Source organism: Eimeria acervulina, genomic scaffold (genome assembly GCF_000499425.1).
Source record: "Eimeria acervulina Houghton genomic scaffold, Eah_scaff378, whole genome shotgun sequence".
In the NCBI taxonomy this organism is placed as follows: domain Eukaryota; phylum Apicomplexa; class Conoidasida; order Eucoccidiorida; family Eimeriidae; genus Eimeria; species Eimeria acervulina.
In genome coordinates this window covers 1-20,000 of record NW_013547350.1, presented here as the reverse complement: position 1 = coordinate 20,000, position 20,000 = coordinate 1, and the positions used below count along the sequence as shown (strand labels likewise).

The 20,000-nt window shown below is 50.8% G+C and overlaps 3 protein-coding genes across 3 annotated transcripts in view; all 3 read left to right on the top strand.

The window, feature by feature from the left end:
- The window catches only part of EAH_00035750 (hypothetical protein, conserved), a gene marked incomplete at both ends in the record, with an annotated part of 6,568 nt that extends 3,469 nt beyond the window's left edge, over window positions 1–3,099 (top strand). Inside the window, 8 exons of the mRNA XM_013392101.1 lie at window positions 318–663; window positions 790–854; window positions 1,142–1,223; window positions 1,422–1,589; window positions 1,839–2,145; window positions 2,385–2,442; window positions 2,566–2,794; window positions 2,984–3,099. Of these exons, the coding sequence (XP_013247555.1) occupies window positions 318–663; window positions 790–854; window positions 1,142–1,223; window positions 1,422–1,589; window positions 1,839–2,145; window positions 2,385–2,442; window positions 2,566–2,794; window positions 2,984–3,099 (1,371 nt within the window). The remainder of the gene's footprint in view (window positions 1–317; window positions 664–789; window positions 855–1,141; window positions 1,224–1,421; window positions 1,590–1,838; window positions 2,146–2,384; window positions 2,443–2,565; window positions 2,795–2,983) is intronic.
- A 2,212-nt stretch (window positions 3,100–5,311) lies between these two features.
- EAH_00035740 (MIF4G domain-containing protein, putative) lies at window positions 5,312–14,886 on the top strand (the record flags this gene model as incomplete). The annotated part of the gene is made up of 12 exons (XM_013392100.1): window positions 5,312–9,624; window positions 9,868–10,059; window positions 10,350–10,527; window positions 10,976–11,058; window positions 11,304–11,425; window positions 11,639–11,835; window positions 12,219–12,579; window positions 12,870–12,919; window positions 13,316–13,570; window positions 13,874–14,019; window positions 14,301–14,413; window positions 14,822–14,886. 12 exons carry the CDS (start codon window positions 5,312–5,314, stop codon window positions 14,884–14,886), a joined length of 6,075 nt encoding a protein of 2,024 aa, XP_013247554.1.
- Window positions 14,887–16,562: 1,676 nt separating this feature from the next.
- EAH_00035730 (Apicoplast glyceraldehyde-3-phosphate dehydrogenase 2, related) lies at window positions 16,563–18,638 on the top strand (the record flags this gene model as incomplete). Its single annotated transcript, XM_013392099.1, has 4 exons — window positions 16,563–17,142; window positions 17,511–17,863; window positions 18,090–18,177; window positions 18,586–18,638. The coding sequence occupies 4 exons, from the start codon at window positions 16,563–16,565 to the stop codon at window positions 18,636–18,638; spliced, it is 1,074 nt and encodes a 357-aa protein (XP_013247553.1).
- Window positions 18,639–20,000: the final 1,362 nt, after the last annotated feature.

Below are 20,000 nucleotides of genomic sequence, written 5' to 3'. Positions count from 1 at the left end.
GCATGTTCTCCATCCGTCATTTCCTGCTGCTGCTGCTGCTGCTGCTGCTGCTGCTGCTGCAAGACACAGCAAACACTTTCAAGCTACGGCCTCCTTCTTGCTTCTGCCGGCAGCGCGCTGCTGCAGCTGCTGCTTTTGCTGCTGGAGACTCAGAGTTGCTGCAATCCCCGCTCAGGTGGAGGTGCGGTGCTGCTTCTGCTGCTCCTGCAGCAGCAGCAGCTGCAGCAGCAGGTGCTGCTGCTGCTGCAGCTGATAATAATAATAATAATAATCATAAAGCAACTTCACCCAACTCATCTGTGCTGCCTCGTTTCCAGCCTGTAGATTTGCTGCTGTCCCTTCGGCCTCCGCTGCAGCAGCCGCTGCCGCCTCTCCACAAGACCCCAGCAGCAGCAGCTGCTGCTGCTGCTGCTGTCGCGCTGCAGCAGTACGCTGTGCAAGTCACCAGAACAGCAGCAGCAGCTGCTGCTGCCCTTAAGTCCTTCCCCTCCAGAATACAACACCCCACAGCGAAGCAGCTGCTGCATCTGGTCCTGCACGTGCAGGAGCAGCAACAGCAGCAGCAACAGCAACAGCAGCAGCAACAGCAGCAGATTTCAAGTGAACGCGTTGAGAATGTGCGGCAGCAGCTGAGGCTGCTGCATCAGAGCCTTATATCATCAGGTAGGCTGAACCGCTACTGCTTGTGCTGCTGCTGCTGTTGCCGTTGCTGTTGCTGCTGCTGCTGCTGCTGGACAACCACAGGATGTGCAGCAACGCAACTTGCTGCTGCTGCGTTTGCTGCTGCAGCAAAACTTATCTCAAGTGAACTACGCGCTGTGGGGCGTCGCGGCTCTCGCCTGGCGGTTCGACGGGTCTGTCCTGCTGCTGCTGTTGCTGCCGCAGTTGCTGCTGCCGGTGCTTCTGTTGCTGCTGGTGCTAGTGCTGGCGTTCTCTTTGCTGCTGCCGTTTCTGTTGCTTTTAGGGTGATTGCTGCTGTTGGTGTTGCTGCTGCTGATGTTGCTGCTGCTGTTATTCCTGCTTGCGCTCCTGTTGCGGGTGTTGTTGCTGCTGCGATTTCTGCTGCTGTGATGTTTGCTGCTGCTGTTGCAGCAGCAGCAGCAGCAGGTGCTGCTGAGTGTTTTGTGTTGCTATTGTTTAGGCCTATACAGCTGGAGCAGCAAAGCTGCGGCAGCTGCTGCAGCTGCATGCAGCAGCGCTGCAGCAGTATGCCAACTTAAAGGGTTCGATTGACTGGCTGCTCTGCAAGGGCTTCTTATTGGAGGTGGCTGCTGCTGCTGCTGCTGTTGCTGCTGCTGCTGTTATTGCTGCTTGCGCTCCTGCTGCTGCTGCTGCTGTTGCTGTCGATGCGGTATGCGTGATGAGTTTCTGTTGCTATTATTCATGCTGCTGCTGCTGCTGTTGCTGCTGTTGTGTCTCAGCGGGGGTGGAGCGAGGGTCCTTGCGTGTGCTTCCTTTCGACAGCAGCAGGAGCAGCAGGAGCAACAGCAGCAGCAGCAGCAGCAGCAGCACCCGCAGCACTTCAGGGCAGCCCTTTATTGCTTGGCGGTCTTCGGTTGTTTATTTCTTCTGCTGCTGGAAGGGGGAAGGTAGCTGCTGCAGACAACACAAACCCTAAACCCTAGCTCTAAACCCTGATCTGTAGGAGACACTTATGCCTGCTGCTGCTGCTGCTGCTGCTGCTGCTGTTTGGTCTGCTGCAGCTGCTGCTGCTCCCTCCGCTCAATGATGCTACGAAAGAAGACAATCGGCTTCTCCTTGCAGTAAGTGCAGATCCATAGGGGTTTGGTGTTTAGGGTTTAGTGTTTAGGGTTTAGGGTTTAGGGTTTAGGGCTTAGGTGTCGCTGTGCTGCAGCGCGCAGTGCTGGGATCAACCCCCGCTGCTGTTTGCTTCGTGACGGACGCCCAAACGCTGCAGTGCAGCAGCAGCAGCAGCAGCGACATCACCGACAGCAGCAGCAGCAGCGACATCACCGACAGCAGCAGCAGCAGCGACATCACCGACAGCAGCAGCAGCAGCAACAACACGGACAACAGCAGCAGTAGCAGCAGCAGCAGCAGCAACTCAACCAGCAGCAGCATGGAGACAAGGGGAGATTTGTCTCTGCGCTTCACGTTGAGACGTCTCTTCCCCAAAAGGCCGTGGTGAGTCTAGGGTTTAGGGTTTAGGGTTTAGGGTTTAGGGTTTAGGGTTTAGGGTTTTTGTTGCCTCCCCGCAAGCAGAATGTTGCTGCTGCTGCTGCAGTCTCGGCTAAGGCGCTTGGTGCAGCAGCAGGTACTGCAGCTGCTGCTTATCGCACTGCTGGTGCCCTCATGTTCTTGCTGATGCTGCCACTGCTGCTGCTGCTGCTGCTGCTGCTGCTGCTGCTGGGGTGTGCGGTTAGGCTTGATGTGGTTTGCAACGTCTCCTGTCTGCCCCCTGAAGCAAGAGGCTCACTGCAGGTAATCCGCTGCTGCTGCTGCTGCTGCTGCTTCTCCTTTCGTGCTTTTGTGCTGCCTCTGTTGCTGCAACAGCTGCTGCTGCATGCATCGTGCATGCGATGGGGTGTATATCCACTTGTTCAGGATTTGCTGCCTACCGCACTGCTAATTGAAGGCCCTCTGCAGCAGCAGCAACAGCAGCAGCAGCAGCAGCAGGGGGAATCGGCGCTTCGAGTCCGTGTAGCAGAGCTGCTTCAGACAGTGAGGCCTCTTGCTGCTGCTGCTGCTGCACGACAACAGCAGCAGCAGCAGCAGCAGCCGACAAAATCAGAAGTGCTGCAGGATGCCCTCGGGGTTTATAACCTTCTGCGTCGTAGACGGGGGAACATAGCCTGAGGCAGGGCGAGGGTTTAGGGTTTAGACACTGCAGCCAAGTGTAATCTCAAGACCCTAAACCCTAAACCCTAGCCCTGTCGGTCGAGACAAACACAACCATCTCTCCCCCCACACCGCATGGTCTCTGCTGCTGCTGCACCTGTTGCTGCTGCTGCTTTCTGCATAGTGCATCAGCAGCAGCAACAGCAGCAGCAGTCTCTGCTTGTCTCTCCCGAGGCAATACGCCGCGCTGTCCCCTCTGCTGCTGCAGGTGGAGCAGCAGACTCCTGGGAGCCCCCGTGATGCATGCAAGACAGAGCTAGCTGTAGCTAGCTAGCTGTAGCTAGCCGTAGCTAGCTAGCTAGCTAGCTAGCTAGGGGGCCTCAGCTGCTGCGCTGCTGTATCTGCACAGCTTTTAATGTTTTTGTTTTTGGGTGTATGTACGCGACAGTCTTCTTCCTTATTTTTTTGTTTTTGTTTGTCTGCCACGCCATCCGGGTGTATCGGCAACTCAAGCCCCCTTGCAGCTGCTGCACACTCAGCAGCAACAACTAGCAGCAGCAGCAGCAGCAGGAAGAGCAGCAGCAGCAACAGCAACAGAAGCAGGTATAAAACCTAAACCCCAACCCCCTGGAGACTTGGCTGAGAAGGGTTTGAGGTTTAGCAGCAGAAGTAGTAAGCGCTGTAAGCCCTAAACCCTAATAAACCCTAAATTCTTGTAAACCGCTAGAAATACGTACACAGACAGCAGCAGCAGCAGCAGCAGCAGCAGCGGGAGTTAGCCGCCCGTTGCTGCTATTATTATTTGCTCTTTTCTTTAGTCTGTAGTTCTTCTTTGTTTTTTTGTTGTTTAAACATAACACTATTGAACCGCAATGCAGTATCTGTCTGCTGCTGCTGCTGTTGCTGCTGATGCTGCTGCTGCTAGCGCTCCGCCCCACATACAAACCCTAAACCCTAAACCCTAAACCCTCATAAGAGTCTAGGCAAGATTTCAGGGTTCTGAGGTATTGACGGTTTTTTATCTTCTTCTGCTGCACTGACGCTGAAAAAAAATAAACACAGCAGCAGAAGCACTGCTGAAGTCTGTACACCGTGCAGCAGCAGCAGCAACAGCAACGGCAACAGCATCAATTGCTGCTGCTGCTGCTGCTGCACGCATGAGAGCATTGGTAGTATACAAAACAACTGCACTTTTATTAATATGAAGTAGTTGCAATTACACCCTAAGACGAAGAGGGTTGCAGCTGGTGCTGCTGCTGCTGCTGCTGCTGCTGCTGCTGCTGGGCGCAGCAGCAACGCCAGTAGATGGTTGCTGCTGACGCGGTGTATATACACTGCATTGCAGGTAAAGCAATAGATAAACAAGCAGAAGCAACATAAAGTGCTGAATTACTACTAAAACCATTGCTGCAGCAACAACACTGGCAGCAGCAGCAGCTCGTAGGCGGCGGCGCTGCTGCTGCTGCAGTCGTTCTGCTGCTCCCCCACAGCTCCTGTAGCCGCTGCAGCAGCAGCAGCAGCAGCAGCAGCAGCAGCCGCTCCATCTGTTCTGCTGTTTGTGCGTCGTTTGGGGGAATTTGGAAAATTACCTGAGATTCTGCTGCTGCCTGTTGTATCGCGTCAGCTGCTTGACGGACTTGCTGCAGCAGCAGCAGCAGCAGCAGCAGCAGCAGCAGCAGCAGCAGCGGCAGCAACAGAAATCGTTACCGCTATTGCGGAGACACCGTTGCCGTTCTTTTCTTCGCAGGACGTCAAATTCAGCTGCCTCTGCTTCGTTGTTTTTCTTGCTACACATTACTGCTCCGTCGCCATCAGCAGCAGCAGCAGCAGCAGCAGCAGCAGCAGCGGCGCCCCCCCGATATTCGCCAGGACAGCAGCAGTATCTACAGTGACCAAAGCAACTCCAGCAGGGTTCTGCTGTGTTGCAGCAGCGCAGTCTTCCCTGCCTGTACCGGGCTGCTGCTGCTGCTCTCCCGCAGCAGCAGCTGCAGCGACAGGGGCAGTAGTAGTAGCAGCAGCAGCAGCAGAAGAAGCACCCGCACAGTAAGGGTGTTTCGATAGGCCCCTGCAGCACTTCAGAGTGTGATGCCTTGCTGCTAAGCAGCAACTGCAGCAGCAGCAGAAGCAGCATCACGTGCAGTAGCACGAGCAGCAGCAGCAAAAGCAGCAGCAGCAGCAGCAGCAGCGGGCAACGTCTTTAGGGAAGACCGCAAGTGCTGCAGCAGGTCTTTCCTCTTTTGCTGCTTCATTTTCATTTGGAAGACAGCGAGAACCCTGCGAGTAACGAGCGGCGTTTCAAGGCAGCAGCAGCAACAGCAGCAGCAGCAGCAGCAGCAGCAGTTTGCGATTGCCTTTTGCGTCCCTTTGAACGTGATTGTTAATTAAAGGATATCTTAATAAAATATTTAGAAGGAGTGCGACGGCGCTGCACTCACCGAGAGGCCCTTGCTGCTGCTGCTGCTGAGGCTGCTGCTGCTGCTTCTGCTGCTGCTGAGACCGGCAGCTTCTTACAATGTCTGCTGCAGACACAGACACGCCTCCGCACGCTGCGGGGCTACTGAAGCTGCAGCAGCAGCAGCAACAACAGCAGCAACAGCAACAGGGGCAGGATTCTGCAGCGGAGAAGTGCAGCTCGCAGCAGCCGAAGGCCCACAGCAGCAGCACCGCTGCAAGCCCTGACACCAAGCAACAGCAGCAGCAACAGCAGCCACAGCAGCAGCAGCAGCAGCAGGGTAACGGCCGCTCTGTGTTGAGGGCCGATGCATCGGAATTTAAGCCGCTGCCTAAGCCCGCCACCCCACAGCAGCAGCAGTCGAGCTCAGCGAGCAGCAGCTGCAACGAGAACAGCAGCAACAGCAGCAGCAGCAGCAACAGCAGCAGCAGCAGCAGCGGAAAGGCGTACCAGTTTAACCGCAATGCACAGGAGTTCGTCCCTGGACGCCCTTATGTGCTGCCGGGCACTGCAGCAGCAGCGACTCCTGTAGCAGCAACAGCAGCAGCAGCGCCAGCTGCAGGGTTTGCATGCGCAGTGCAGCAGCACCCTGCTTACTATGGGGCTGCAGCAGCAGCAGCAGCACGTACACCCCACATGCAGCAGGGCTACCCCACATACGGATATGCAGCAGTTTATGCATCTCCGCAGCAGCAGCAGCAGCGCCACACCAAGCAGGCAAGGCAGCAGCAGCAGCAGCAGCAGCAAAGGAGCGGGCCTGCAGCTGCACACACAGGACGCCGATGGGGGCCTCAGCACACGCCAGTCTCCCCTGCTGTTTCTCGTACACCTCAGCAGCAGCAGCAGCAGCAGCAGCAGCCGTCACAGACTCCGCAGCCTCAGCCTCAGCAGCAACAGCAGCAGCAACAGCAGCAGCAGCAGCAGCAGCAGCCCCCTCCACCTCCCCCACCGCCAGCCAGCGTCGTTGGCGAGCAGCAGCAGCAAATGCTGCCTGGAGGCAGCTTCAGAGACAGACTCCTAAAGGGAGCAGCAGGGAAGAAACCCGGAAGCCCAGGGCAGCAGCAGCAGCAGCAGCAGCAACAGCAGCAGCAGCAGCAGAAGGCGAAGGAGGCACCGCGATCAAAGTCTGCACAGCCGTCGCCGCCGCAGCATCAGCAGCAGCAAAGCCCTGTGGACGGCCCGCACTCTACCAATGGCTGCATGCAGCAGCAGCAGCAGCTGAACGCACCTTCTGCTGCAGCAACACGACGAGACTCTCCCTCATCCCCACGACCTGCAGCAGCAGCAGCAGCAGCAGCAACAGCAGCAACAGAAAAAACAGCAACAGAGACCCCAAAGCAAAGCACTTGGAGCGACAGGGTTCGTGCGGCCACCCCTCGGCTGCAGCAGCAGCAACAGCAAACCCCAGCAGCAGCAGCAGCAGCAGAGCCCTCGATGCGGCATGAGGAGCAGCAGAAGCCCAGGCAAGCAAAGGCAGGCACGCCTGCTGCGCCTGCAGCAACTGCAGCAGCACCGCAAGCAGCAGCAGCAGCAGAATCCGCACAAGCAGCAGCAGAAGGCGGGATGTCTGCAGCAGCAACACCAGACTTCGGTACTGCTAGCAGGAGTCCTAAGGAACAGGAGAGCGCAGCAGCAGCAGCAGCAGCAGCAGCCGCAGCAGCAAAAGTAGCCCCTGCAGCAGCAAAAGCTGCTCCCGCAGGAGCAGCAGCGGCACCTGCAGCAGCTCCCCAATCCCCCAAGCCTGCTGCAGCAGCAGCACCTGCTGCTGCAGCACCTGCAGAAGCAGCAGCAGAGGCACCAAAGACACAGGAGGCTCCTACGCAGCAGCAGCAGCGGCGGACCTCAGCAGCTGCAGCTGATAGCAGCAGCAGCAGCAGCAGCAGCACCGGCTCTAGCTGGGCGGATAGGGTGAAGGCGGCGAAGGCTAAGCCAGCAGTGCCAGCAGCAGCAGCTGCACCAGCAAAGCAGCAACAGGAGAACGAGAACAGGCAGCACTCGGCAGGGAAGCACAGCCCTCAGCCGCCGCAGCAGCAGCAACAGCAGCAGCAGCAGCAACCTCAGTGGCCAGTCAGGCGCCATGCTGCACAGGCAGATGCTGCGGAGAAGCAGCAGCAGCAGCAGAAGCCGCAGCACGCGACAGAGTGGAGTCGAAGAGCTGCGGCAGCAGCGCCTGCTGCCCCAGCAGCAGCACCAGCAGCAGCAGCAGCAGCAGCACCTCCAGCAGCGGCGCCCGCCGCTCCGGTAGCCAAGTCGCATGAAGGAGCAGCAGCTGCAGCAGCACCAGCATCGCCAGCAACAGCACCAGCAGCAGCACCAGCAGCTGCAGCAGAACGCGTGGAGCCTGCTTCACCCCCCACTGCCAGTGATGCAGCAGCAACCGACGGCGCAGAAGCAGCAGCAGCAGCAGGAGACGGTTTGACTTGGGCAATGAGGGCTCGCCTAGCGAAGGATCGTCCGGAGCCAGTGAAGCCGCAGCCCTCGCCGCAGCAGCAGCAAGCAGCAGCAAACGCTGGAGAGCAGCAGCAGCAACAGCAGCAGCAGCAGCAGCAGCAGCAAGGAGGCATGCGGGGGGGACGAGGCAGAGGTGGCCTCGTCAGAGGCAGCGGAGCCCCTGCTTACAACGACTCGCACTGGGGGGACAGAAGCAGCAGCAGCAGCAGCAGCAGCAGCCGCGGCGGGCCCCACACCAGGGGAAGGGGGGGGCCCCACGGTGTTCACGGGCAGCGCAGAGGAGGGTTCAGACAGCCGCAGCAGCAGCATCAGCAGCAGCAGCAACAGCAGGAGTTGCCTCAGGAAGCAGCTCGTTCAGAGCAGCAGCAGCAGCAGCAAGAGCAGCCGCAAGAGCAGCACGAGCAGCAGCAGCAGGAGCAGCAACAGCAGCAGCTTCCTAAGCCTTCCGGGGCCTGGGCTGCTGGCGCTGCTCCTCTGGGGCGCTGGGCGGTGCCTCCTCCCCGTCCTGCTGCTGCTGAAGCAGCGAGTGCAGCAGCAGGAGGTGCTGCTGCAGCTGCTGCAACGACGCAGCAGCAGCAGGAGCCTTGCGCAGCCCCTGTGTGGCCCAAGACTAGACCGAACGTGAAGCGGCAGCCGCAGCAGCAGCAACAGCAGCAGCAGCAGCAGCAGCAGCAGCAGGTCGAGGCGCCTTTGCTGCCGGGCCAGTGGCAGCGGTTTGCACTGCCCGGAGGAAAGCGAGACAGCGTGAAGGCCGGAGAGAAGCAGCAGCAGCAGCAGCAGCAGCAACAACAGCAGCAGCAGCAGCGGCAACAGCAGCAGGAGCAGGAGCAGCAGCAGCAGGAAGAGCAGCAGCCGGAAAGCCCGGATTGGGGGCAGCCGACTCCGCTGCCGATGAACAGCAGCAGCAGCACTGTCTCTGCTGGGCCTTCAGCCTCAAAAGACAAACCAGCAGCAGCAGCAGCAGCAACTGCAGCAGAACCGGTGACGGTGCTCCCGGGGATGCTTCGTGATGGCTTGGCGATGCCTAGGGCAACGCACAGGCCGCACCAGCAGCAGCAGCAGCAGCAGCAGCAGCAGCAGGAGAGACAGCAGCGGGAACAACAGCAGCAGGAACGCGAGCAGCAGCAGGAGAGGCAGCAGCAGCAAGAGAGGCAGCAGCAGCAAGAGAGGCAGCAGCAGGAAAGACTGCAGCAGGAGCGGCAGCAACAGCAAGAAAGGCTGCAGCAGCAGCAGCTAGCGGAGTCGAAGGCTGCTGCAGCTGCTGCTCGTGCGGCGTCGCCGAGGCCCAGTGAGAGGCTGTCGGTTCCTGCTGCAGCAGCAACAGCAGCAGCAGCAGAGACAGGGAGGCTTCGTTCTCGGTCTCCTGGCAGCAGCAAAGGTCATTTGTCGCCTCTCAGCTCGCCGAGACCCCTTGGAGAAAGCAGCAGGTCAGCAGCAGCAGCAGCATCACCAGCAGCAGCATCACCAGCAGCAGCAGCAGCAGCAGCAACTCCTGGTGCTGCTAGCAGCAGCAGCAAAAAGGCTAGCCCTAAGGATGCGTGGGGCGACGACGAGCCGGAGGAGCCGGAGCCGTATGTGCCTGCTGCAGCAGCAGCAGTGTCTGCAGCCAAGACAGCAGCAGCAGCACCAGCAGCAGCAGCAGCAGCAGCGGGAGAAGCAGTATATTCAATTGGGTTTCTAGCAAAGGTGCGAAGCCACCCAAGCTGCAGGCCTTTGAAGGTTGACGGTGTTGTGCAGCTAACAGAAGGCAGCTTCTACTTGCCTCAAGCAGCACCGCAGCCGCAGCAGCCGCAGCAGCAGCAGCAGCAGCAGCAGCAAACACGCATGCGGCAGCAGCAACAAGCACCTGATCATCACGAATGGCAGAGGCGGCCCAGAGACGCAGCACACGACGATGCAATGAAGAGCTTCGCTTCAGCGCGGTATGCTGCTGTTCCTTTTGCTGCTGCTGCTGCTGCTTTTGCTGCTGCTGCTGCTGCTGTTGTTGTTGCTGCTGCAGCAGAATTGTGATGGAGCTGCATGCAGGCTTCTTTGTTGTGTATGTTGATATGGCGACATTCTTTCCTTGTCCCTTTCTCTGTCTTTTGCTGCTGCTGCTTCTTTTGCTGCTGCTGCTGCTTTTGCTACTTCTACTGCTGCTGCTTGTGCTGCTTGTGCTGCTGCAGCACATCCGGTGCTGCTGCTGGAGGAAGTCGCGTGTCTGCTTCGTCTTTAGGAGGCTTCTTCTCTCAAGAGAAGCCCCCGGACTTCAGCAGCGTGCGTAGAGAGAGGCCTCGCGCAGCAGCAGCAGCAGCAGCAGCAACACTTCCTACCCCTTCAAAGGATTCGTGGCTTGTTATACAGGAGAAGCAAAAGGAGTAAACAACTCAATTATATTAATGATGCTGCTGCTGCTGATCCGGCTGCTGCCGCTTCTGGTGCTGCTGCTGGGTGCTGTGCTACAGCTGCTGCCGCTGCAGCAGGAACAGCTACAGTTGTCGCAGCAGCAATATCCTCTGTTGGTGCTGTTTGTTGCTGTTGTGTTGCTGCTGCTTCACTCTGCTGATCTCCCTCGTTTCTGCTGCTGCTGCTATATATATACTGCATATAGACTATACATATATGGATATGTTTGCTGCTGCTGCTGCTGTTTGTTTTTGATATACAGAGACAGCCGTCTGGTGCTGCTGCGGCAGCTGAAAGGTTTATTAAACAAACTAACCTTAGAGAGGTTTGATCGCATATACACTCAAATTCTTGCTGCTGGAGTTAAAGAAGAAGCAGATGTGAAGGCCCTCATGCAGATGATCTTCGATAAGGCTGTGGCGCAGCACCACTTTATTCAGGTACTGCTGCTGCTGCTGCTTCTGCTGCTGCTGCTTCTGCTGCTGCTTCTGTTGCTGCTGCTGCTGCTGGTTCTGTTGCTGCTGCTGCATTTGCTGCTGCTTCTGGTGGTGGTGGTGGTGGTGTTGCTGTTGATGGTGGTGCTGTGTAGCTGTTGCTGCTTCGTTTCTGGTCTTGCTGCTGCTGCTGCTGCTGCTACTTCTTACTTGCTGTTGCTGCTGCTGCTGCTACTTCTTACTTGCTGTTGCTGCTGCTGCTTTTGAAGCGAGTTGGGTTGCTGCTGTCTTGTTGCTGCTTTTTCGTTGGTGGTGCTGGTCATACTGCCTTTTTGCTGCTGCTGCTGCAGCAGCAGCAGCAGCAGAATTCTCGTTGCCGCTGTCCTGAACTCCTACCCTTCTCTTGTTGCTGCTGCATTTGCTGCTGCATTTGCTGCTGCTGCTGCTGCTGCAGATGTACGTGATGCTGTGCGGGAAGCTGAAGACAGATTTCCAGGAGCTTCTTCAAGACGATCATCGCAGCACCAAATTCAGGAGGTGGGAACGAGCTGCTGCTGCTGCTGCTGCTGCTGCTGCTGCTGCTTGTGTTGGTGCTGGTGCTGCTGGTTTGCTTATGCTGTGACATCAGCAGCAGGAAGCTGTACTTGCTGCGCATCGGTAGTGTTACAGCTGCTTCTACTTCTGCTGCTGCTTTCGTGATGCTGCTGCTACTGGTGGTAAAACTGTTGCTGCTGCTGTTGCGTTTGCTGCTGCTGCTGCTGCTGCTGCTGCTGCTGCTGCAGGATATTGATTGATCAGTGCGAAGATTCTTTCAACGCAAATCTTGAGCCGATTGCGGTGCCTGAGGGTTTAAATGAAGACGACGCATATGAGTTCGAACTCAACTACAAGAAAACCATGACAGGTAACGAGGGTTTAGGGTTTAGGGTTTAGGGTTTAGATTAGGGTTTACTGGTGTTTATAACATTAGGGTTTAGGGTTTAGGGTTTATCTTTTAAACTGCCTATCCGTTCTTTTAACTCCTTCAATGCATAATAGAGGGGGGTTCACACACGAGGGCTTAGGGTTTAGGGTTTAGGGTTTAGGGTTTAGGGTTTGTGGTTTGTGGTTATATCAGGCAACATGATATTTGTTGGAGAGTTGCTGAAATCGAAGATGATATCTCAAGCAATATTGTTAGAGTGTATAGACAGATTGCTGCAGAAGAGAGCAGAGTGTATTGCTGCTAGCAACAGCATTGATCAAGGCGTTCACCATGTAGAGGCGCTGTGCGCTTTCTTGCATACTGTTGGGCCTTTCTTTGATAATCCTCAAGTAAATCAGGGTTTAGGGTTTTATATCAGGGTTTAGGGTTTAGGGTTTTGCGTTTAAAACGAGGGTTTAGGGGTTAAATTAGGGTTTAGGGCTTAAAACGAGGGTTTACAGAGTTTATCATGAGGGTTTAGGGTTTACGAGGTTTTCCTAGAGTTTAGCATGGCCTGGTAGGGTTTACATGAATTTAGGTTGTACGCGGGTTTAGGGTTTAGGGTTTAGGGTTTAGGGTTTATGTGTATATTTTTAAATATAACGATAAATACATAGAAAGACGGCTCGGAAATGAAACGAACGACGACACCCAAATAAATAAATAAATAAACAATTAATTAATTAATTAATTAATTAATTAAAATAATTTATTTTATTTGTTTTGTTTGCAGTGGAGACTGTATGGAGAGTTCTGCGAGCGAATGAATTTGGTTGCATCGCTCGCGAGCGATGCGTCATTGCCTTTTCGCGTTCGTTGTTTGATGAACGATGTCTTGGACTCAAGAGCAGCTAACTGGAAGCGACAGCCTCCTCATAAGAGAGAAGGTCCTGCAACATTAGAAGAGTTGCATGCGCAGCAGCAGCAGCAGCAGCAGCATTCACATCATCCACATCATTCCCATCATTCACAGCTGCAACAGCAGCAGCAGCAGCAGCAGCAGCATGGTGCTGCAGCAAACCATAGCAGCAACAGAGATGGATATAGAAATCATCAAGAAGATGTTGGCTGGGAGATCGCCTCCAGTAGAAGAGGTGCTGCTGCAGCAGTACACACAAGAACACCCTCAAGCTCAGTAAGAGTATATATTTATTTATTTATTTATTTATTTATTTGTTTGTTTTTGGTTGCTTTATTCACTTCGCATCGGGGGCTTATTATGCAGATTCTAAGGCGGGGTTTGAAACAAGGGTTTAGGGTTTAGAGAGCGATGCATCTAGGGTTTAGGGTTTTAGGGTTTACGGTTTAAAGTGATGGGTTAACAGTCGTTCCACTTGGGGTTTAGGGTTTAGGGTTTAGGGTTTAGGGTTTGTGTTTTCTGCAGACGTCGAATGCGGTCTCTGGAATGAGTGGTGGAGGCCAATCAGCATTCAGGTGAGATGCTGCTGCTGTTGTTGCTGCTGTTGCTGCTGCTGCTGTTGCTGCTGCTGCTGCCCCTGCTGCTGCTGTTGCTGGAGCACGACGTGTAGACGTCTTCTTCTTTTTCTGCTTTATATTTCTCGTTGCTTCAACTCTGTTGCTGCTGCTGCTGCTGCTGCTGCGCAGCCAACTGGGGCGCATGCGTCAAGAGAGAGAAAGAGACAGACGCCAGCAGCAGGTTTTAGAGTTGAGACGGTCCGGTGGATCAGACACTAAACGAAGTGCAGCAGAAGGAGAACGCAGGAAAAAGAGAACTGAAACAACGTAAGGGTTTAGGGTTTAGGGTTTAGGGTTTAGGGGTAACAGTACGCGCAACTTATTAGGGTTTAGGGTTTAGGGTTTAGGGTTTAGAGTTCGGGTGTGGGTTATTTGCGTGCGTTTAGCAGCAGCACTGCGACGACGGTCAGCAGCAGCAGCACGAGCATGAGCAGCAGCAGCAGCAGCAGCAGCAGCAGCAGTAGCAGCAGCAGCAGCAGCAATGTGATGAATGAAGAGCAAGCTCGTGCTACAGCAAGGCGAGAGTTTGACGACATTATTTCAACAACTACAAAGGAGTCGTTGGACGTCTTTGAGGGTTTTGTCTACGAGTCTCAGGAAGCACAGAAAGTAAGATAATTTTATATATTTGTTTGTTTGTTTGTTTATTTGTTTTGTTGTTTATTTCTATCTCGTCTGTCTCTCTTTCTCTTCGTCTGTCTCCTTTTGATTCTTCTTTTTTATGCAAGCCCTGCTGCTTGGAGTGTTGCTGCTGCTGCTGTTGCTGCTACTGCTGTTGCTGCTACTGCTGCTGCTGTTGCTGCTGCTGTTGCTGCTGTTGCTAGTGTTGTTTTTCTCTTGAATATTATATTATTACAGCTGTTTGTATATTTATTTGTATTATGTCTGCTGTTGCTGCTGCTGCTGCTGCAGGCGTTGCTGCTGGAGCTGCTGCAGATAGCAGCAAATAAGCTGGCAGCAAATAAACCCGCATTGCTGCAGCAACGCAAAACTCTCTTCAGCTTTATTGTTGCTCTTGCCTCCTCTTCTTCCTTCCCCCCGGACACCCTTAAAATGGGGTAATTCAAATTAGGGTTTAGGGTTTAGGGTTTAGGGTTTAGGGTTTAGGGTTTACGGCTTGCGGTAGCGTTGAAGACATCCTATGCAAGACAACATCACCTTGAGGGTTTAGGGTTTAGGGTTTATTGTTTAGGACATCTGTTTCTATTTTGCGAGTGTTTATGGGTTTAAGTGGAGATGGCGAGGGTTTATGTAAATATTTAGGGTTAGGGTTCAGGGTTTAGGGTTTAGGGTTAGGGTTTAGGGTTTAGGGTTTAGGGTTTAGGGTTTGTGTTTTCAGTCTGCGAGAGTTTATGGGTTTGAGCGGAGACGGCGAGGGTTTGTATAAAGATTTGCTGCTTGATGCACCTCACCTCCCTGCGTTTATGAAGGAGTTTATAGATACCATTGAGGGTTTGTCTCCTAGGGTTTAGGGTTTAGGGTTTAGGGTTTAGGGTTTAGGGTTTGGGTTGGTTGATTTGTGTTTGGATTTGTTTTCTTTTCTTCTTGTTTTGTTTGTTTGTTTTATTTGTTTTATTTGTTTTATTTTTGTTTATTTTTATTTTTATTTATTATTATGTCCGTTAAATCGTTGTTTTATTTGTTTTATTTGTTTTATCTTTGTTTATTTTTGTTTTTATTTATTTATATTTCTTTTTATTATGCTGCTATTTTTTAGTTTTTGTTGTTTGTTTTGTTTTCTTTCTTTTGATGTTTTGTTTATAGTTGTTATTATATTTATATTTATTAATATTTGTTTCTTTGTTCATATTTTTTATTTATTTATATATTTTTATTTATTTTTTTGTTTTGCTGCTGCAGCTGCAGACAAAGAAAGACAGTTGTTAAGCACGGCGGCGCTTGATGACATAAGGGGTCGTCTATGATAAACCCTAAACCCTAATTGTGAGGGTCTAGATAGCGAAACCCTAATGTAGGGTTTTGCTTATTCCTGCCCTAAACCCTAAATGAGGGTTTAGTGCACATTAAATAAAACCCTAAACCCTAATTAGGGTTTACGGTTTTAGGTGTATCTTTTTGAAACCCTAAATTAGGGTTTAGGCCCATCAGAAACCCTAATTAGGGTTTAGCTGCCTGTAAAACCCTAAATTAGGGTTTTGCTAACTCTCCAATCCCTCATTAGGGTTTATCTGCCCCTCAAACCCTAAACTAGGGTATGGGTTGATCGTAAACCCTAAATTTGTGCAATCCAAACCCTAATTTATGATTTAGTGGTTCGTTGTGTGGGGTGGCAAACCCTAAATTAGGGTTTAGGATTTACCTTCTAGGGTTTAGGGTTTCACCAACTTTAAAACCCTAAACTAGGTGTTAACTTCTAAGGTTTAGGGTTTAACCAACCCTAAACCCTAAATTAGGGTTTAGGCATAGCTCTTAGGGTTTAGAATGAAGGAGACACATTAATTAGGTCTTGGGTGTCTTGCAAACGAAACCCTAGGGTTTAGGGTTTTAAACCCTAAACCCTAGCAGCACATCGCTGGAACTGCTGCTTCAGCTTTAAATGAAACCCCTTGCAGCAACAGCAACGGCAACAACAGCAGCAGCAACAGCAGCAACTGTGTCAGCAGCAGCAGCAAGAGCAGCAGCAGCAACAGGATCGGCAGCAGCAGCTGCAGCAGAACATTATTGTCTCGCTATTAGACTTTATTTCTCCTAAAGGGGTTTATCGATTTACATATTTTATAATCCGCTAGTTGTTATAGCGTTTTAGGGTTTAGGATTTAGGGTTTAGGGTTTAGGTGTTTGGGTTTAGGGTTTAGGGTTTAGGGTTTATTAAGGGTTTAGGGCTAGATTCGTAGGAGTTCGTTGTTGGTGTGTTTGTGAAGGTGTTGCTGCCTACAGTTTCAAATACAAAACCGCGGGTTTAGGGTTTAGGTTTAGGGTTTAGGGTTTAGGGTTTAGGGTTTAGGCTTTGGAGGGGACGAGCCCCCTGCTGCGGTGTCTGAGGGTGAAGGAGAGGAAACAGCGCAAATAAGCAATTAAATAAACCTTAAAAAGTGTTTATAAACCCTAAACCCTCATTCTGATTAGCTAAACCCTAAACCCTAAACCCTAAACCCTAGAGCCGAGGGTGCAGCTGAGGCGCTGCCGCCTTTGCGTACGCAACGTCTCCCCCTGGTGTTTAGGGTTTAGGGTTTAGGGTTTGGGGTTTAGGGTTTAGGGTTTGGCGTTTGTTATCATTTCCTTTTTCTTCCCGCTCTATCATATGCTGCAGACAGTTTCTTCTTGAGTTCTTGCTCGTGAGTTAAACCCTAAACCCTAAACCCTAAACCCTAAACCCTCGGCTAGGCTGTGTGTGCTGCGGCAATCGAAGGCTGCACGAATATTGGAAGCCTTGCTAAACCCTAAACCCTAAACCCTAAACCCTAAACCCTAATTAGGTTTGGTTGAGTTATTAGTGTTTGTTTTGATGTTGCTGCTGTTAGGGTTTGGGGTATAAGGCGGCTGCGACTGTGGCTGTGTCGTACACATTAGGGTTTGTAAACCCTAAACCCTAAACCCTAAACCCTAATTGGTGTGTGTGTGTTTTTAGGGTTTATTGACGATGAGGGTTTGTCTTTTGCTATGTCTTGCCGCTGCTGGGGTCTGGATATCTGAGGGTTTGAAGCTCGGTGAAGCACCTCCTAAAGCCCTAAACCCTAAACCCTCAGCTGATGCAGAGAGTCATAATGAGGGTTTAGTTGTGGAGGAAGAGCAGCAGCAGCTGCTGCTGCTGCAGGGAGCAGACAGCAGCGAGGAGAAGGACAAACAGCTGTGGGCTGCTGCAGCAGAGGCCCAGCTGCTTGCAGACACAGCAGCAGCAGCAGCAGCAGCAGCAGAAGTAGCAGCAGAGAACAACGATGAAGAAGCAGTGCAGCAGTTTGCTGCTGCTGCAGCAGCAGCAGCAGATGAAGCAGAGGCGCTAGCAGCTGCAACAGAAGAAACCCAGCAGCCGCAGCAGCAGCAGCAAGAGCAGAAGCAGGAAGAAGAAGTACAGCAGCAGCAGCAAGACAAGCAGCAGCAGCAGCAGAAAGAACTGCAGCAGCAGCAGCAGCAGCAGCTGAAAATCTTCGCCCCCCGCAATTTTCGTTTCGCTGATCCATCGAGCGGCAAAACCCTCAACGTTTATTTCCACAATGCATTCGGTAACCCTAAACCCTAAACCCTAAACCCTAGCCTAACAGCAGCAGCAGCTGCAGCAGTAGCAGCAGCAGTATCAGCAGCAGCAGCAGCAGTAGCAGCAGCAGAAGAGCTTGTGAGGCAGAATTGAATAGAAGAAAACGCCCCGCTGGGTGTTGGTGTTCTGCTGGAGGGTTCAGCACTGACGTTTTAGGGTTTAGGGTTTAGGGTTTAGGGTTTAAGGGTTGTTTGGGGTTCTGTATGGTTTTATTTTGGCTAAGACATAGGGCTGTGTGTACAGTTGTTTATTTTTGCATATTTCTCTCTAGGGTTTAGGGTCTAGGGTCTAGGGTTTAGGGTTTAGGGTTTAGGGTTTAGGGTTTGTTGTGTGCAGAACCGTTTGAGGGTTTAAGCTGCTCTTCGCTGAGTGAAGCACCTTCAATATGCGTTCAGCACCCGCGGTGTTATGTTGCTGAGGGTTTAGAATCTTCAACTTGTTTGTTATCATCTTCATATTTATCTCTTGCTGCTTCATCTCTTTGTTCTCGAGCTGAGCATACACCCGAAGCTGCGCATACACCCGAAGCTGCGCATACACCCCAGGGCCTCCCCCCGCTCTCTGCTCAAGAACTTAAAGCTGTTGCAGCAGATTTATTTAAAGAGTTTGGCGTTGAGTTCGAACCCCTCTTCGCTGTCTTACAACAAAACACTGAAGACAATCGCAGCAGCGTCTGCGCACTTGTTCAGGTATCATCCATATCACCCAAACCCTAAACCCTTATTTATATATATATGTATATATGAACAGCAAGAGGAGTTAAACACTAGGATTTATATAATAATCACCACAACAAGGGTTTAGACATTAGGGTTTATAATAACCCCAGAAGAGGGTTTTGCAATGCACTAGGACCTAGGGATTGAGGGTTTAGGGTTTAGGGTTTAGGGTTTAGGGTTTAGGGTTTGTTTTCAGGAGTTAGCAAGGGAGTTGCTGCAGACGGAGCGCAATGTACAGCCAATGCCTGAGCGTGCAGAGCTGCACATCCTAAACCCTAATGAGGGTTTGAGTGCGGATTTATTAGAGAGTGGTTTAGGGTTTATCGCCGGTACAAACCCAACTCAAACCCTCACTGCCTCTCGCCTTGTAAACCCTCAGCCTCATCTCCAGCTCTCCAAAGAAGAAAACAAGACCCCTGCAGGTGCGCCTTACAGTTTTATGGTTTATGGTTTAGGGTTTAGGGTTTAGGGTTTAAGGTATTAGGGTTTAGGGTTTAGGGTTTAGGGTTTAGGGTTTAGGGTTTAGGGTTTAGGGTTTAGGGTTCTTTAGGGTTATTAGGGTTTAGGGTTTAGGGTTTAGGGTTTAGGGTTTAGGGTTTAGGGTTTAGGGTTTAGGGTTTGAGGGTTTAGGGTTTAGGGTTTAGGGTTTAGGGTTTAGGGTTTAGGGTTTAGGGTTTAGGGTTTGTGATCAGAGACAGCATTAAGAGCTGGGTCTGGGGTTTTGTGCGGATCGAAGAGGGTTTAGAGTGTAGATCTCGGTGTCTAGGGTTTAGGGTTTAGGGTTTAGGGTTTAGGGTTTAGGGTTTAGGGTTTACGGGGGCTTAGAATGCTGTGTCTTTTACTTTTTTTGTGTTTGTTTGTTTTTCGTCTTATCTTTGTTTTATTTCTTTTTTATTTTGTGTGTTTATATCTTTCAATTGTTTTTTGCTATGTCTCATCTGACTTTATCTGTTGTATGTGTGATTTAAATAAATATAAAGTTATATAAACTAAATTAAATTAAATTAAGATAAATTAAGATAAAGTTGTTTCATAGCATTAAATAGCATAAATTTAGTTTAAAAGGACATAACTTGAAAGAAGTATATTTAAATAGGTAGAAATATGTTTAAATAGATAATATTTTTGTTGTTTGTTCAGGGCTGATGGTGCTCGTCATGTGATAATATCTGCTCCTGCGAAAGATAAAGAAACACCGACATTAGTCGTAGGTGTGAATGCTGAAGCTGAGTATACACCTGAAATGAAGGTTGTTTCATGTGCTTCATGTACAACAAATGCATTAGCACCATTAGTAAAAGTATTAGATGAGAAGTTCGGGCTTGAAGAAGGTTTAATGAGTACAGTGCATGCAGCTACAGGAACACAGAAAGTTGTTGATAGTCAAAGTTCAAAGGACTGGAGGGGTGGACGAGCTTCAAGCGTAAATATAATACCTGCTTCAACAGGTGCAGCAAAGGCTATATCAAGATGTCTACCTCATTTAAACTCAAAGCTAACGGGCTTAGCTTTTAGAGTACCTACAATAGATGTATCTGTGATAGATTTAACATGTAGATTAAAGAAGAGCGCAACATATGAAGAAATTAAATCTGCTATTAAACATGCATCTGAAACTAATCTTAAAGGTATATTAGGATATACAGAAGAACCTATTGTTTCAACAGATATACTTGGGACAGAGTGTAGCTCTGTCTTTGATGCGGATGCAAGCATTATGCTTAATTCAAGCTTCTTCAAGTTTATCAGCTGGTACGACAATGAATATTCTTATTCTGCTAGACTTGTCGATCTTATTGCTATTATGGCTTCTAAAGAAGGTCTCGTACCCGACGGAACAGGCTTAAATAGAAAACCCTTCTAAATTATATACAAATATATATATATATGATTATATATATATAGATAATATATATATATTATTATATAATATATATATATATATATGTCTGTATGATTATATATATAAGTATATATATATAATTATATATATATTATAATATGTATGTATGTGATTAGATATATAATTACATATCTATATGATTATACATATATAATTATATATATAATCATATATATATATTATATATATAATTATATACATATA